This window comes from Nothoprocta perdicaria, unplaced genomic scaffold (genome assembly GCF_003342845.1).
Source record: "Nothoprocta perdicaria isolate Ctin4 unplaced genomic scaffold, notPer1 scaffold_286, whole genome shotgun sequence".
In the NCBI taxonomy this organism is placed as follows: domain Eukaryota; kingdom Metazoa; phylum Chordata; class Aves; order Tinamiformes; family Tinamidae; genus Nothoprocta; species Nothoprocta perdicaria.
The window spans coordinates 128334-142954 of record NW_020455517.1 but is presented as its reverse complement, the minus strand read 5'-3'; the positions used below and the strand labels follow the sequence as shown (position 1 = coordinate 142954).

General features: G+C 43.6%; 1 protein-coding gene across 1 annotated transcript in view; it reads left to right on the top strand.

Annotated features, from left to right (window-relative positions):
• The first annotated feature begins 31 nt into the window (after positions 1-31).
• Positions 32-14621, top strand: part of AP3D1 (adaptor related protein complex 3 subunit delta 1) — a 33692-nt gene continuing 19102 nt past the window's right edge. The window contains exons 1-8 of the mRNA XM_026041465.1: positions 32-157; positions 11060-11155; positions 11609-11689; positions 11822-11902; positions 12759-12866; positions 13233-13362; positions 14141-14280; positions 14539-14616. Coding sequence (XP_025897250.1) covers positions 62-157; positions 11060-11155; positions 11609-11689; positions 11822-11902; positions 12759-12866; positions 13233-13362; positions 14141-14280; positions 14539-14616 — 810 coding nt within the window. The 5' untranslated portion in view covers positions 32-61. The remainder of the gene's footprint in view (positions 158-11059; positions 11156-11608; positions 11690-11821; positions 11903-12758; positions 12867-13232; positions 13363-14140; positions 14281-14538; positions 14617-14621) is intronic.

The following is a 14621-nucleotide window of genomic DNA, read 5'->3' as shown; positions in this document are numbered from 1 at the left end:
CGGGCCCGGCCCCCTCAGCCCCGAGCGCAGGCCCGGCGCAGGCGCCGCCGCCGCCGCCGCCATGGCGCTGAAGATGGTGAAGGGCAGCATCGACCGCATGTTCGACAAGAACCTGCAGGACCTGGTGCGCGGCATCCGCAACCACAAGGAGGACGAGGTGAGCGGCGGCGGGGGGGCGGCCTGTCGGTTCGGCCCGGCGCGGCCCCCAGGCCCGGCCTCCGGGCGGCTCCCGCTCTTGGGCACCGGGAGGATGAGCCGAGCCCGTGCGCTGGAGGCCTCGGGGAGGGCGCCGGGCATCAGAGTCAGCATCTCCCCTCCTATTTAGCCTATTATTGCGGCGTTGAGATGGCTAATGCATCCGATAAACCAGTTCCGGGCTACCTGCACCTAAAGCTGGATTCGAGCCCAATTCGACTCTGAAATTGTTGCTATTTACCCGTCAGCTAAAGCGTTTTCCCCACTGCCAAGCTTGCACGGGTAGGAAGCAGGTGGATGTGTTGGCCTGATACTCATTTTGCATTGGAGAGATGTTATCGGGCAATTAGTAGAGGTCAAATAATTAGTCACCAAGAACACGTTTTGTGAGACTTTCCATGTTGAATTGGGAGTGTCATGTATTAATTTGAAAATAATGGATCCTGAGGATGTGATTTATATTCATCTACAAGTAAGTGACGGTGGCCTTCAGAGCTCTTAGGAATGGTCTAACAGGTCTTTCTTAGTGAGGACAACAAGTTAAATCATCTTAACTACTTTTAACTACAGGTGCTGATGGGTTTTTTTGTTTGTTTGGGGGTTTTTGGGTTTTTTTGTTTAGTAAATTCTGTGGGGCCCTTTCCCATGGACCCATCTGTGTGATGCTTTTAATAAATGTACCTTATTTCTTCCATACGCAGGGCAGCAAATGCTTCTTCACCCGTCAAAGCTCTGAGCATCCCTATGTGCAGGTTCAGGCCTCTATGGCTCCCATCCTCTTTGGGGAGGTCCGAGTGTGCTGTTCTCATTTCTAAGAAAATTTTGTGAAAAATAGCTCTTTTTCCAGGGCTTCGTATGTTCGGAAGGTAAAGGACACAAGTGACGTTACACCCCATCATTCTTAAAAACTTACTGTGCATCGTGAGGTGCATGGGGCATTTGTTCTTAGCCTGTAGCAAAGCCTAGTTTAATCCATTAGCTTTAATTTCCTTTGCCTGAAGTTAAGAAGAGCGTACCAAGGTCTAGCACTTCGCAGTGCATGACCATGAACATTATTTGTAGTTTTGAGGGGATATTGCAAAATCAGAATGGTATTTTAGAGGAAGTAGCTGCAAAAATTCTTCCCCTTTTTCCTGTACCGCTTTCTTTGGGCGCTGTAACCCATCTACCCAACGCTACTCAAATATGATGTGTAGTTGTTTGACTGTCGTCTGTGTCCAAGCTTAAGATGAACCTTTTGGCCGATTCTGAAGAGCAAATTCATTGAGAACAAATTGCAGTGTGATTTGGTGGCCAGGATGTTATCTGCTGAATCTTAGTAAGAACTATGCTGTGAGAGAGATGTCTCTGGAAAGATGGTGCTGTACTTAAATACAAATGAAAGAAATGGACTAAGAGTGTTGTTTTGGGCTTTTCATACAGTCAGGCATTTTACAGAATGCTAATTTCTGTGTGTTTGGGTTTTACCTCCTGAAATTCCATCATAATGTCTCTTCATCTGTCTGGACAGCCTGTCCTGGCAGGCAAGAGATGGCTGCATTTATTACCTTCCAGTTCTTAAACGTGACAATTTTCTATTCCACTATAGGTGCTGTTACAGGCTCTTGTATCTGGTTTTCCATTCAGCTTGTGGCTTCATCCCACCGACGCATCGAGGATATATTCGTAGTGAACTGCCAAATGGCTGTCACCTAGATTTATGTGTGTGTGTGGGGGTGACTACAGCTTTTCAATAGATCAACTACATTGTTTGTTGATACATTAATCTCGTGATGCTGGGGCTATCAGTTTTGAGTCCTCAGCTCATGGAGGAATGAACGGTACTTAGGGCACCTCAGCTAACATCCGTGCTGCCGAGTGCTTAATTACCTGTCAGACACAACTCTCATTTGAGTTTCTGATCTGTAGCCAAAGCTGACCCGTTTATTTGGAGTTTAAAACCGTGAGGTTGGAGGCAGGGTGCGCTCTAAGGAGGGAGACAAGAGGTAAGGGCCGAGTTAACCCGGCCGCTTGTCGGTGTGGACCTGCTCCGCTCTCTAGGCTCCCAGGGAAGCTTGGAGCTGCATCGTCCTCCTGTGAAACAGCCTCTGGGAGGGACATGAGTTAGCTCTACAGCATCAGATCTTTTTCTATTTTTTTTTTTTAATAAAATGTGCTGGAAAATGTGCACTTAAGTACTCGGCCTGCACTTACCAAGTTGGCAGTAGGTTCCTGCTGCTTTAGTGAGCGTTATCTAAGAAAAATGGATTTATTGAAGAAGCCTCCCCATCCTCCCCTTTTTTCTTTCCCCCTAAATAAAGGGGTATTGCAAACGAATGCAGATAGCTACTTTATTCATGTGAAATCATGTAGAGAGTGTTTTGAGGAACCATCTAATATTATGGAAATCTTGAAATCTTGCATGTCATCAGCCAGGCTGGAGATCATGGAATGCTGCAGTCTCTTGACTCGGCCTCCAGCTGCTCTTGCAATATTAGTATCTAGCAGTAAAGATTATGGAGCGGGACGTAATAGGGGAATTCTGAGGGATACTAAAAAGTTTGTGAGGGCTGAAGGCTGGAAACCAGCCCAGCTGACAGACAACTGCAGATCCTTGATGCCAAGAGCTTCTTTCTGTTGCTGATGCTTGATCACTTACTGCTCCCCATATGTGTTAATGTCTTTGAAGGGAGCTCATTATTCCACCCGCTTCTGAGTGGATCTAGTGTCGCTATTGTTAGTTGAGTATCTGAATCACTGGAAAAGGCGAAGTCGGAAGAGAGACGCTGCACAAAGGAAGGTTTGCTAAGGACCTTACACCACTCAATAAGGCAGGATGACCATGGCCTCCAAGGTAGCGAGGAGGGGTGTAATAGTGTCCTTGCTTAGCTCCCGTGTCCCAGGAAATGCAGGGTCTGGGGCCTTGTAGCCGAAAGGAATGCACTGAGCTTTTCCTGATATACAGAGAGCAGCTTAGGCTTGGCATTACAGCTGCCTTTCATTAGCTGCTTGCTTTCTCCTGTGTTAAATATTATTTAATTGGTGGTGGCCTAAGTGGGGCTAATGGCATTGTTTCCAATCTAGAGCCTTTTGTAGCTGTGTCTGAGGGTTTGGAGCTCTCTACAAGGATCACGTTCTCATGTGCATAAGCGCAATTTCTGGTATGGAGAAGAATAAGAATATTCTGATGCTTCATCCCAGGAAATGGAGGGCACACGCACAGTGTTCCTCTTGTGAAGTCCAAGGAAGAACTACCAAAAAAGTCAAGTAAGAACAGAGATACTCACTGCTTTGCTGTGGTGGTCTTGAGAGAGCTCCTTATTTATTGATGTTTGACGCAGCCACCTTTGTCTTCAAGTTAAATGTAGCAAATGAGTTTTTTATCTCTTTTTTGGGTCTTTTCCGGTGTGTCAAATGTTCCCAGGCTTTACTGAAAAACCCCTTCCTCTGCTATTAAGGTCAGTGAATATTTTTGATGTGCAAAGTTTACCTTTGAGTTGTTTGTCTAGAAGTGTTCTTGGGGTGTTGTCACGTTTCTGATGTGATACCAAGAGCAGCCCGGGAGGCACAAAACTGCACATCAGAAAGTCTGAGTCATGGGACCAGGTGTAAAGGATCGGTTGTGTTCCTTACCTCATTTTAAAAACCCTGACTGTTCATACTGAAAGTGCTCCATAATCAGAAGCAATCTGGTTAAATCCAGAAAGATGCAGGAAAAAAACCCCATGTTTTGTGGTGGTATTAATGCTTTTTTCATTACTTAAAAAATAGATTCTAAATAACAAAACGTCTGCAAAGCCTGTTGAACACTCGCATGTAACTGGTAGTGGAAAACTGGGACACACAGACACCTCCTCAATCAGTGGATGGTGGAACGACTGGCTTGTAAGCCACATAGTTGACTGCTATTTTTGTATATTTTTTTGTTTGTTTTACAGCCTAGATGTTCAGAACTTATTTTGCACTAAGATGCATATGTTAAAAGATTTAAAAAGTGAAGTAGACATAAGTATGGGTATATTATTGAAACTTTCTTCAAGTAGGCTAGCTTATCATGAATAAAATGCATCACGTGCAGCTCTATGAGTGTGTGACAGTTTCATTCCCTCAAGTAGTGGAGGCTTCAGTGTGCAGTTGTACAGCAGGAAGCAGGTTCCCAAGCTGACCTCGTTTGCACAAGCATTTTTACTGCATTTAAGAAGTAGGAGATGACCATGAACCGCCTTTTACTGGTCACCCTTAGCCTTCCCTCTCTTGGAACTCCTCATATCTTTTTCATTTATTAGTGCTATTTCTGTCTAATATTTTCAGTGCTTTGTTTCTATGTAAATTTAATCCATAATATCTCACTGATCTTATTTTATTGCCATTTCCCTCCCAACTCAGTCCTATCTGTGAATTCCTAAGACCGCAGATACTTCCGTTTCGTAGAAGGGAGCAACTTTTTCCTATGTGGACACAGAAACTCCTGCTACTTTTGTTAAAGCTTGAGATGATGCACAGGAATGTGACTGGAACTAATAAATTGAAAAAAAAAATCTTAGAAGTACTTGTATAGCAATTAAATTAATGCCGTATTGTCAAATCAGACACACACTTGTATTGAGGGGTATCTCTAAGGTCTTGCTGTCCACATGTGTTTACTGATTTGTGTTGATGTGCATTGGGGTTTGCTATATAATATTCACATGGTTATTGGCATCCCAGAATAGCCTTTCTGGGAAACAGTGCACGAAAACTGCCCCCTCCGTGTCCCAGGCTCTGCTGTAGATGCTGTCGTGTGTAAAGATGTTCCAGTTGGCTTTGGCTAACCTCCAGAAAAGCCGCACGCAGTGGGAGAGTGACAGAATTCTCCTGCATTTACAAAGAAAACCCAGCTGATTTTGCAGCCTATGTCTTGAGAGCATAATCCTGTGGACATGTGTGTTGAGCTCGGTTCTAGTTCCTTCCTGCCTTGCCCTGGCTTAGGACAAGCAGCTGCAACTCTGCATCTGTTTCTTTTCCCCGCTGCGAGGCCTTCTATATCACTTCAATGTTCAGGAGGCTTTATGGGTTTCTGTTGTCTTATGGAATTGTAGGTGATCTTTGTTTAGAATTGCTTGATATGAGTCTAAAAACAGATATATTGTTTAGTATCTGTCTGAATTCTTAAATAAAGGCCAATGGTTTTTACTGTTTTATGGCTCAGTTTAGAATAGATGATCCTAAGCTTCAGTTGGTGCATATAGTTTCAGCCAGTGTAAAATAAAACCCAGGTATGTGTAAGTAAGTTGACTTTTCACGCTCTGCCATCAATATTGTTTGTCTAAGGAGTCTTACTATTTAGCTTCAGTCGTGGTGGCAAAGGGAGCAGCAGAGAGTGCCCCGTGCTCCTAATAAGAAATCCAGAAGATGGCTGCTGCAGCACAAAATGGCAAAGGGTGCCCTTCACGTCTCCACTCTGCATCATATAGAACCATACATTGGTCTGGGATCTTGCAACCACCTGCAAGATGCATGACTGAATCCCTGGAGCCAACTAGTAAAGGCAAACTAAGAGCTGTTGAAACACGTAGAGCAATAATTTTTATTAACAACTGAGTGAAAGATAAACTTTTGAAAATTCCTTTCAAGTAGTAACGTGTTTTCTGAGCTCTTTATTGCATCTTCATACTTTTTACACCATGTTGTTTTGGCTCCTGAGAACCCATGTGGTTTCCTGATTGCTGCTTTCATTCTGTAATGTGCTTGTTTACTTTGATTAGTTTATGGTTTTAGTGGAATAAATTTAAAGATAATGTGTGGGATTGTGTGCACTTCAACTCAACGTGCTTAAAAAGAACACCACATAAATCCTGTCATGTATAAAACATGGGCCCTATTCTACAGCTGCTTCAGCTCACAGAATCACAGAGTGGCTGAGGGTGGAAGGCACCCTGGAGAACAACTCGTCCAATCCCCTGCTCCAGCAGGGAAACCCAGAGCACAGGGCACCCGATCGCAACCAGGTGGGTTTGGAAGATCTCCAGAGAAGGAGACTCCGCAGCCTGGAAGATGCTCCAGTCCCTTCATCATCTTTGTCGCTCTCTGCTGGCCCCTCTCTAGAAGCTCCACATCCCTCTTGTCCTGGGGAGTACAGAGCTGTTCCCAGTGCTCCAGGTCTGGCCTTCCCAGAGCTGAGCAGAGGGGCAGGATCCCCTCCCCGCCCTGCTGGCACCATCCTCCTGATGCAGCCAGGAGCCCATCGGCCTCCTTGGCCACGAGGGCACTGCTAGTTCATGGTTAGCTTGTTACCAACCAGGGCTCCTGGGTTCCTCTCTGTGGAGTTGCTTTCAAGCAGGTCAACCTCTAATCTGTGCTGATGCCTGGGGTTATTCCTGCCCAGGTGCAGGACCCTGCCCTTGTCCTTGTTGAACCTCATGAAGTTGCTCTCTGCCCAACTGTCCAGCCTGTCCAGGTCCCTCTGGATGGCAGCGCAGCCCTCTGGAGTGTTGGCCACTCCACCCAGCTTGGTGGTGTTCTCAGACTTGCTCAGGGTGCACTCTATGGCCTCGTCCAGGTCATTGATGAACAGGTTGAGTGGCACCGGGCCCAGTACTGACCCTGGGGGACACCACTGGCCACAGGCCTCCAACTGGACTCGGCCCCATTTATCACCCCCTTGAGCTCTGCCATCCAGCCAGTTCTCGATCCACCTCACCATCCACCCATCCAGTCCACGCTCCCAGATCTTCCCCATGAGGATATTATGGGAGACGGTGTCAAAAGCCTTGCTGAAGTCAAGGTAGACACATCCACGGTTCTCTCCTCATCCAACCGGCCAGTCATCCCATCATAGGTGGCTATCAGGGTCGTCAGACATGACTTCCCCTTGGTGAATCCCCGCTGACTCCTGATCATCTCCTTCTCCTTGACATGCCTAGAGATGCTCCCAAGGATGAGCTCCTCCACCACCTTTCCAGGGACAGAGTTGAGGCTGGCCTGCCTGTAGTTTCCCTCTTGCCCCTTTTGAAGACTGGAGTGATGTTGCCTTTCTGCCAGTCCTCAGGTTCTCTGTTTGCTTACAATGAGAATTACACATTTATTTTAGATTGTACCTTATGCCTCATGGTATTCACTGGTAGCAATCACCTTGAAGTGCATTTAACCTTGAAAGAGCAAAACAAGTAGGGACTGGTGCTCTCTGGAGTTTTGCTGTTTAACTTGTGAAATATCAAGCTTTGATGCAGATAAAGGCTTGCATTTCCTGAGAATGGAGCTGTTCAGGTGTATTAGTGGTTTGGGGTATTTTTTGCAAATGGGTTCCTCTGATACTTGACAAACAGCATCTCAGTCCTGTGTGACCCTCTCTGAAATCGTGAAGCCCAAGTTCTCTGGAGGCTGGTGTAAAGTTTTGGTACTTTTCAAAGTTAATTCCCCAAAAATGACTTGTTGGAAGCTGGAAAGCTGGCGAGTGAAAAACCTTATAAATTGAAGTTCTGGCTTCTTACCATGACCCTGTTTTCTCTCAGCTCTTAGTTTCAATGGGCTTATATCTTATTTCCTTCTTGATACCTTCACCCTCACTTTAGCTGTTCACATGAGCTTAAACACACATTTTCTGGGTGCAGTCTTGGACCTCCTGAAAAATTGCAGCCTTTGTTAAAGGCGCTGTGGACGTTTTGAACAGATTCTTATTGACTCTAGTGTTTCCCTTGGTTCCTTGGCCAAAAGTGACCCTCTTGGGAGGGCTTCAAGTAAGACAGAGTCAGCAACAAACATGACAGTTGCAAAGTATGCAAATATTGTACACAATACTGGGAGAATAAACAAACCTGAAATATTTTCTTTTTGCATTCCTTTTTCTTTCCATTCCTGTCCTTCCTCCTTGGGTTGCGTAAGATATTTTAGGGGAAAAAAAAAAGGATTTTACAGCCTTGGAAACACTTTTTTTCTTACCGCGCTACAAACTTACTGTACAGGAGCTCAGTGACATGGGCTGTCATTGAATCGATGCTGGCACAAGTATCCAGATTTTGCCCTGTGTTAGTATATAATGTTTCTCTCCTGCAAATATCTAGGCCCTGTTCTGTGTCTACTGTGCTGACAGATACCTTTTTAAAAATCCTCATTGCATTAAGTGCTTATTCTAAATTGTAGTCTAGTTGTGCAGCCTGAGCCGAGCACCTTTGAGGCTCTCACGGAGAGTTTGGGGGTATCAGTGCAAAAACACTTAGTAAAACCCAGCGCCTGGGATTCTGCAAAGGGCAGCGCTTGGGTTAGCAAGGACTGATCTAGAGGAGCACGTCTGAGTACTTGCTTCCTTCCTGTTTATTTAGACACTCACTGTGGTAGCAGATGTGGCTGAGGTGATTGTTGGGTTTTGGATAATAATGCATGACTGAAAATAGATCCGTTTTGTTCGTATCACCTATTCACACCAGTGGTACTCCACAGAGATTATCAAATTGCTAATACCCCCTGATCCTCTAAAGCTTGCTATCTATAGTCTCTTTTGTTCTCTGTAGTCTTCTAAAAGTCGATGTGCAGATATTCAGGAAAGACTTCCTGTGCTTTCCAAAAACCTCCTTTTTAAGCTTATTGGATCTGTTTTTGCTCTCTCACCCTCTTGTAAGGAAGTTGGTCGTTCAGTTAGGCTGATTCATAGTGCAGGATTTGCCGGCAGGCTGCAGGGGCTGCGGTTTTGAACGGCAACCTGAGAGACAAGCGGGAAGGTTCAGCTGATGTTTGAGGAGTTTGCGGATCGATTTTTGAGAAATGCCGGTAACGCCTTCTGTACGTGGGCATAAAGAACGAGGACCTGCCTTGAGCCTGGCTTTGAAAGCTGGCACTGGTATTGCTGGCCAAGATGTGGCAACCAGATACGCTTGGGAAGGATCCAGTGACACTGTTCCAGCGTGCTGCCCTGTGCATAAAATATTCAAGGGTAGGTACAATGCATTTCTAGATCGGTTGCGTGCTGTGTAATTGTTTTTTTCAGCCTCCCTGTTCACATACGTTTTGCCTACTGCTAAAGGCTTTGACTTTGGACGCTGGAGTTGAAGCTTTCTATGGAAGCTGTTTGGACCCGACTTCCCTTCAGGCTATGAAGGGTCTAAAATCCCAAATCCCTGCAACTTGGGCTGGTTGCCCGCTGGAGAGCAGCCCTCTCCGCTCCCGTTGGAGATGCTCACTTCCCTGGCTCCAGGAGCACAGCCGAGGCGCTCTGTGGTGACAGGAGTTGTTTGGTGCTTGGTTCATCCACAGAGCTGAGAAATGCTGCCACAGAGGTGGTATTTCTTTCCAAGTATGGGTGTTTGGGGTTATGTTACATTTCTTAGAGTAAATTCCTTGGCTAGTTTTCTGGTCTTGGGGTACCTTCTGAGTTGAGCTGCCTGAGAGCGGGCTGCTGGTTGAAGATCCCTTTGAGGGGCTGCAGGAAGGGGCCAAGCAAGAGCTCAGTGGGGTTCAACAAAGCCCGAGTGTCTCAGGAACGGATACTGGTCGTACCAGGAGGAATCAGCTTTGTCTCTCTAACCTCAAGATTCAAGAGGAAAAAAGTCCAATTATTCTATCCGCTTCAGAGCGGCTACCCCAAGGAGGCTGTTTCTGCTCTGAATAGCATTTATTCACCTTGCCTCTTGGTGGTGGGTTCTAATTTTGGGGTTGCTAGATTCCAAATTGCAGCAGGCTAAGTTGTCATTAGGTGAGTGTTGCTCAGAGCGTAAGGACCCTGCATTAAAATTCACTTGCAGCTTTCCTTTGCTTCGGTCACAGGAGTTTCGTTGCACTCCACACCTTGTATAACATATTTTTCTTCTCATCTATTTATTAAGAATAGCATCTTTCACTTTAAGCTGCTGAATCTCATAGCTAGAAGTGTAAGGACAGTGTAAATGGCCAAAGAACAGTGGGGAATCATGCACAGATTTTTGTATAAAGAGGAGAAATGTCAATAGTTGAACTTCTGCGTTGAAAAATACTTTGGTGGAAAGTAATGCTATTTGTGCAGGATTCTCCTTTGCATTAGGTGAACTGCTTCTGACCTGGTTCTTGGGACAGTTGATTTTTACTGAGTGATAAATACCCCAGTGCATATGTGGCTTTCTAAGGAGAGATTATTTCTCTGCCTTTAAATCTTTTATGATATCTCTTGCAGATACCTTTAGTGTTTTAACCATAGTTAATCGTGAGCTGAAAGAGTCTCTGACTGAATTAAGCCTATTCCTAAAGCAAAAATCTGCACGCATTTTTAGATCAGGTTTGCCATATCCCTCCCACAAGCACAGACACGATGGTTGGAAAAGAAACAAAGGGCCAAATATTGAAGCGCAAACATTGACGTTTGAATCCCACCAAGTGGGAGCATCCTACAAATAAACAGGTGTTCCTTATCCAAATGCTCAAGTGGCCAAATCCTTTATCTAAAACACAAACCAGGGCCGTGCCTTCACTTCATCATTTTTTGGCTCAATGGAAATAGTTAACGAGTTCCAGCGAAAAGAGTTTCCCAAATGAGGAATTTCCCAATATACCCCAAACGAGGGATAATTTCTGTTTTCATCAGTCACCTTAAATCTAAGATATGCTCTAAGAGCAGTGAAACACAATGTTCCTTGGGCAGCTCTTATTCACAGGTCTTTGAAACAAGAGCTCTGGACTGACCAGTGTAATGCGGGGAAGGAAATGCCCTGCAGAGACATTTCTGGGGATTTTAGGTTTTGGAATAAAGCATTTTAACAGTTCCTTGTTAATGAGAGTTCCCATCAAAATGAAGTGCCTACCTAGATAATGTGCATGTGGGAAACTTGGGACTTGCAGATGATGCGTTTAGCTTTCTGCTCTTGGAGTTAACAGGCTTGAAGCCCACAAAGCTGAATGTTCTGTGGCAAATGAGCATGAAAGTAACTTTCTTTATTTCCCTCAGGCAAAATACATCTCCCAGTGCATCGATGAAATCAAGCAGGAGCTAAAGCAGGACAATATCGCAGTGAAGGCAAACGCAGTCTGCAAACTTACCTACGTAAGTGGGACATAATGTTGGGTTATCTCTAACTTTGCGTTGGTCTTGTGACTGCCAGCTGGTCAAGCAAAGGACGTTGTCGACTTCAGCTGTGGTGATTCTTGCCTAACTTGCCACGTGGTTAGGCCAGTATTGGAACGTGGCATCTCAGTTTCTCTTTGCTCAGCCCTCTGTGGAGAAAGGGAGGAAAATAGTGCTGAGGAAAGGGTGTTTGGGTTTGCTTTTTTTTTTTTTCCTTCTCTCTGAAAGGGAAAAAATTGTAGAACTTGCTTCTGGTGCAGTTTTTCTACTTCTACAGCGTGACGTAGAGCGTAGCGTTAGCCACAAACTTGAGATAATTTACAGTATTGTTTTTTGGACTCTTACCTTAAATTGAAGATGGAACCAGGTATCTGACTGTTTTCTCCAGTATCTTGTTTTACAACTTCATTACCTTGGCTTCTCTGTTAACAGTTGCAGATGTTGGGCTACGACATCAGTTGGGCAGCTTTCAATATTATTGAAGTCATGAGTGCATCAAAGTTTACATTCAAAGTAAGTTCTCTGTGCAATTAAAACTGCAGTAACTTTTTAATATTGCAGTTAGCCCATGAGGCTAACAGTTTTTCATTTGAGCTCTATCTGACCTTATAAATAACTGTCTTTCTCCTGCTATCTCGTTTACAGAGAATTGGTTACCTGGCCGCCTCTCAGTGTTTTCATGAAGGGACCGACGTAATTATGCTAACAACTAATCAAATCCGAAAGGTAACTTTTTGTCTTGGGTTCGCAAGGTTTTTTTCTTACGTTGTCTCCTTACCTGTTGTTTCAAATCTCTGTAATTGCAGGGGGAGCACAGGTCAAAGTAGAATTCTGTTTCCTTGCTTCGTAGTCCAAAAAGCTGAAAATAGCTTTTATTAAATAATGTTTTTTTAAAAAGGGATGTTGTCTGGTATCTGGTTAGTGCTCTTCATTATCTTTTAAACTATTCAGCTCTGATAAATACATATTTCTAGTAATGTTCATCCATGTTCTACAATTAGGGATTGATTCTGCAATGCTGTGCGCCTTTTGAGCTCTGGTTTTATAATTCATACTCTGGTATATTCAGATAAGAATATTAATTTATTTAACAGTTTGAAAGAAAATATGGTATAGGAACTCAGGCACACTGGCATGTGTTTGGTCTTTCTGAATTGAAAGTTGTGAGTTGCCTTTCCTTCTAATTTACTGACAACTTCACTTCTGTAGTAGGGATGTTAAGGTGGGCACTATTAAGCACAATGAGATTACAGGGAAGGGAGAGCAATTTTGATTTGATACTGTATAGTTTTAGATTTTTTGGATTTAATTTCTGATATTTTAGGCAGATTTTTGATTGTGTCTGGGGTGTATTGTCTGATATGTCTTCCATTCCTTGTTAAATTATACTTCATACCCTTTGTTAAAACCCTGTGCTAAGTGTATCTCAGTGGGGATTGGATGGCATTCCTCAGTAGCTGCACAATTACTCCCATGGAATAGGAAGTCTTCTTCATAATGAATGAATAAAACTGGTCTGAGAAAGCTGTTTCTCTACATCCTGTGTAATCTTAAATTTTTGAGCCTTTTTTTCCTTTTCTAGGATCTGAGTAGTCCTAACCAATATGATACTGGAGTTGCACTGACTGGCTTGTCCTGTTTTGTTACTCCAGATCTTGCCAGGGACTTGGCAAATGACATCATGACACTGGTGAGTTGATGAGAAAGACTGAATTTGTGCCAGAAGTAGGTGTGTAAAGAATGTTTAAATTGTTTGAATCTGGTAAATATCTGTTAATCTTTGAACTGCAAGTAGGAACTGACACTTTGATATTTTTGTGAGGTTTTTGGAGAGCCTACACGGATGCTAGTTAGCTGAAAGGGAGGAGTTTGTATAGATTGATTAGTTGGAGTGAGAAATGACAGTGCTTTTCTCTCGCTTCAAAAGCCGAGCTCTTTAAAAAGAGCCAAAATCCTTAGAGAACAATTTTGAAAGATGGTGTTGAGACACGGACCCCGAGGTGAGTTCTGGACATGTACATTTGTTAGAGGCTGATCTCTGGTGTTTCATTAACAGATGTCGCATACAAAGCCTTATATAAGGAAGAAAGCAGTGTTAATCATGTACAAAGTCTTTCTGAAGTACCCGGAGTCCCTCCGTCCTGCATTTCCTCGCCTTAAGGAGAAGCTTGAAGATCCAGACCCTGGTGAGTGGATTCTAATACAGTCTGCTCAAGCAGACTATCCTATCTAGATATAGGAGTTGGTGGAGAGAACATGTAAAAATTCTATAGTCATCTTTGGTGTGCTGGTTCATCGTTTTAGTAGGAGGGTGAGTTGAATTTGCCATATCAATAATGCCTTCTTTGAAGCATCCATTTCTTGTTTCATATTTAATGTTATTAAAACAGTATCATTCCTAGGTTTTGAACTTATTTGAATATGCTTGTATATGTGTGTCTAGAGAGGAGTTTAAATACGCATGTCGGACTAATTTGATAGGAGTGCGTAAGAGCCATCTTTCAGGAATTATTTAAAAAAAAACACGGAAGGAGGAAATAGACTTATTAGAGACGCTTTATGAAAATGTTTTATGAAAGGAGTCTTTTCTACAAGAATAAAAGACTCCTAAATGAGGAGAAAAAGGATTTTGAGGCTGAAAAGAAATGAGTATGCTCCATGAGGTTATTAAATGAGACTTTCCCTTTCTTGTAGCTGTTTTAACTAAAAAAAAAAAAAAAAAAAAAAAAAAAAGCAAAATACTTCTTTTAAAGAAACAAATGTCTTGAAACCTCACGCATGGTGGGTAGGGCTATTAATTATAATGCCAGCATTCTGCAAACAAGTTGCCTCTCTTAAGGTACGGCCCAAAAGATTCAGAATCAGAATCTTTCCCCGCTTTTGTCTGGTGTATTCTGCACCAGAAGCTTCAGTTGCCATTAAGCCCATGATGAGATTCCTGCTTTTCCCTCTTCTGTTCCTCAGGTGTGCAGTCTGCTGCAGTAAATGTTATTTGTGAACTGGCCAGACGCAATCCCAAGAACTACCTTTCCCTGGCTCCGCTGTTCTTCAAGCTGATGACGTCGTCAACCAACAATTGGGTTCTCATTAAAATTATAAAATTGGTGAGTGTTGTAGATCTCCCTGTGCAGGCTTGGGATTCTCATTACCTGCTTTTGGGTGTGGAAATAGATCTCCTGCTTGGAGGTATTCTTATCATTAAAAGAAAAAGAAACTAGTAATCTCCCCTAGTGTTTGCAAACAGAAGGAAAAAATAGTTTAATATAGCTTTGTAAAATCTAGTGAATTGCAGTTTAAGTGCTGTTTTTACGCTGCTTAAAACCGGTTATTAAATTGGTTTCTTGTCCACGCTTTTTGAATAGTTTGGTGCTCTTACTCCATTAGAACCTAGGCTGGGAAAGAAGTTGATTGAGCCCCTGACCAACCTTATACACAGGTACGTACA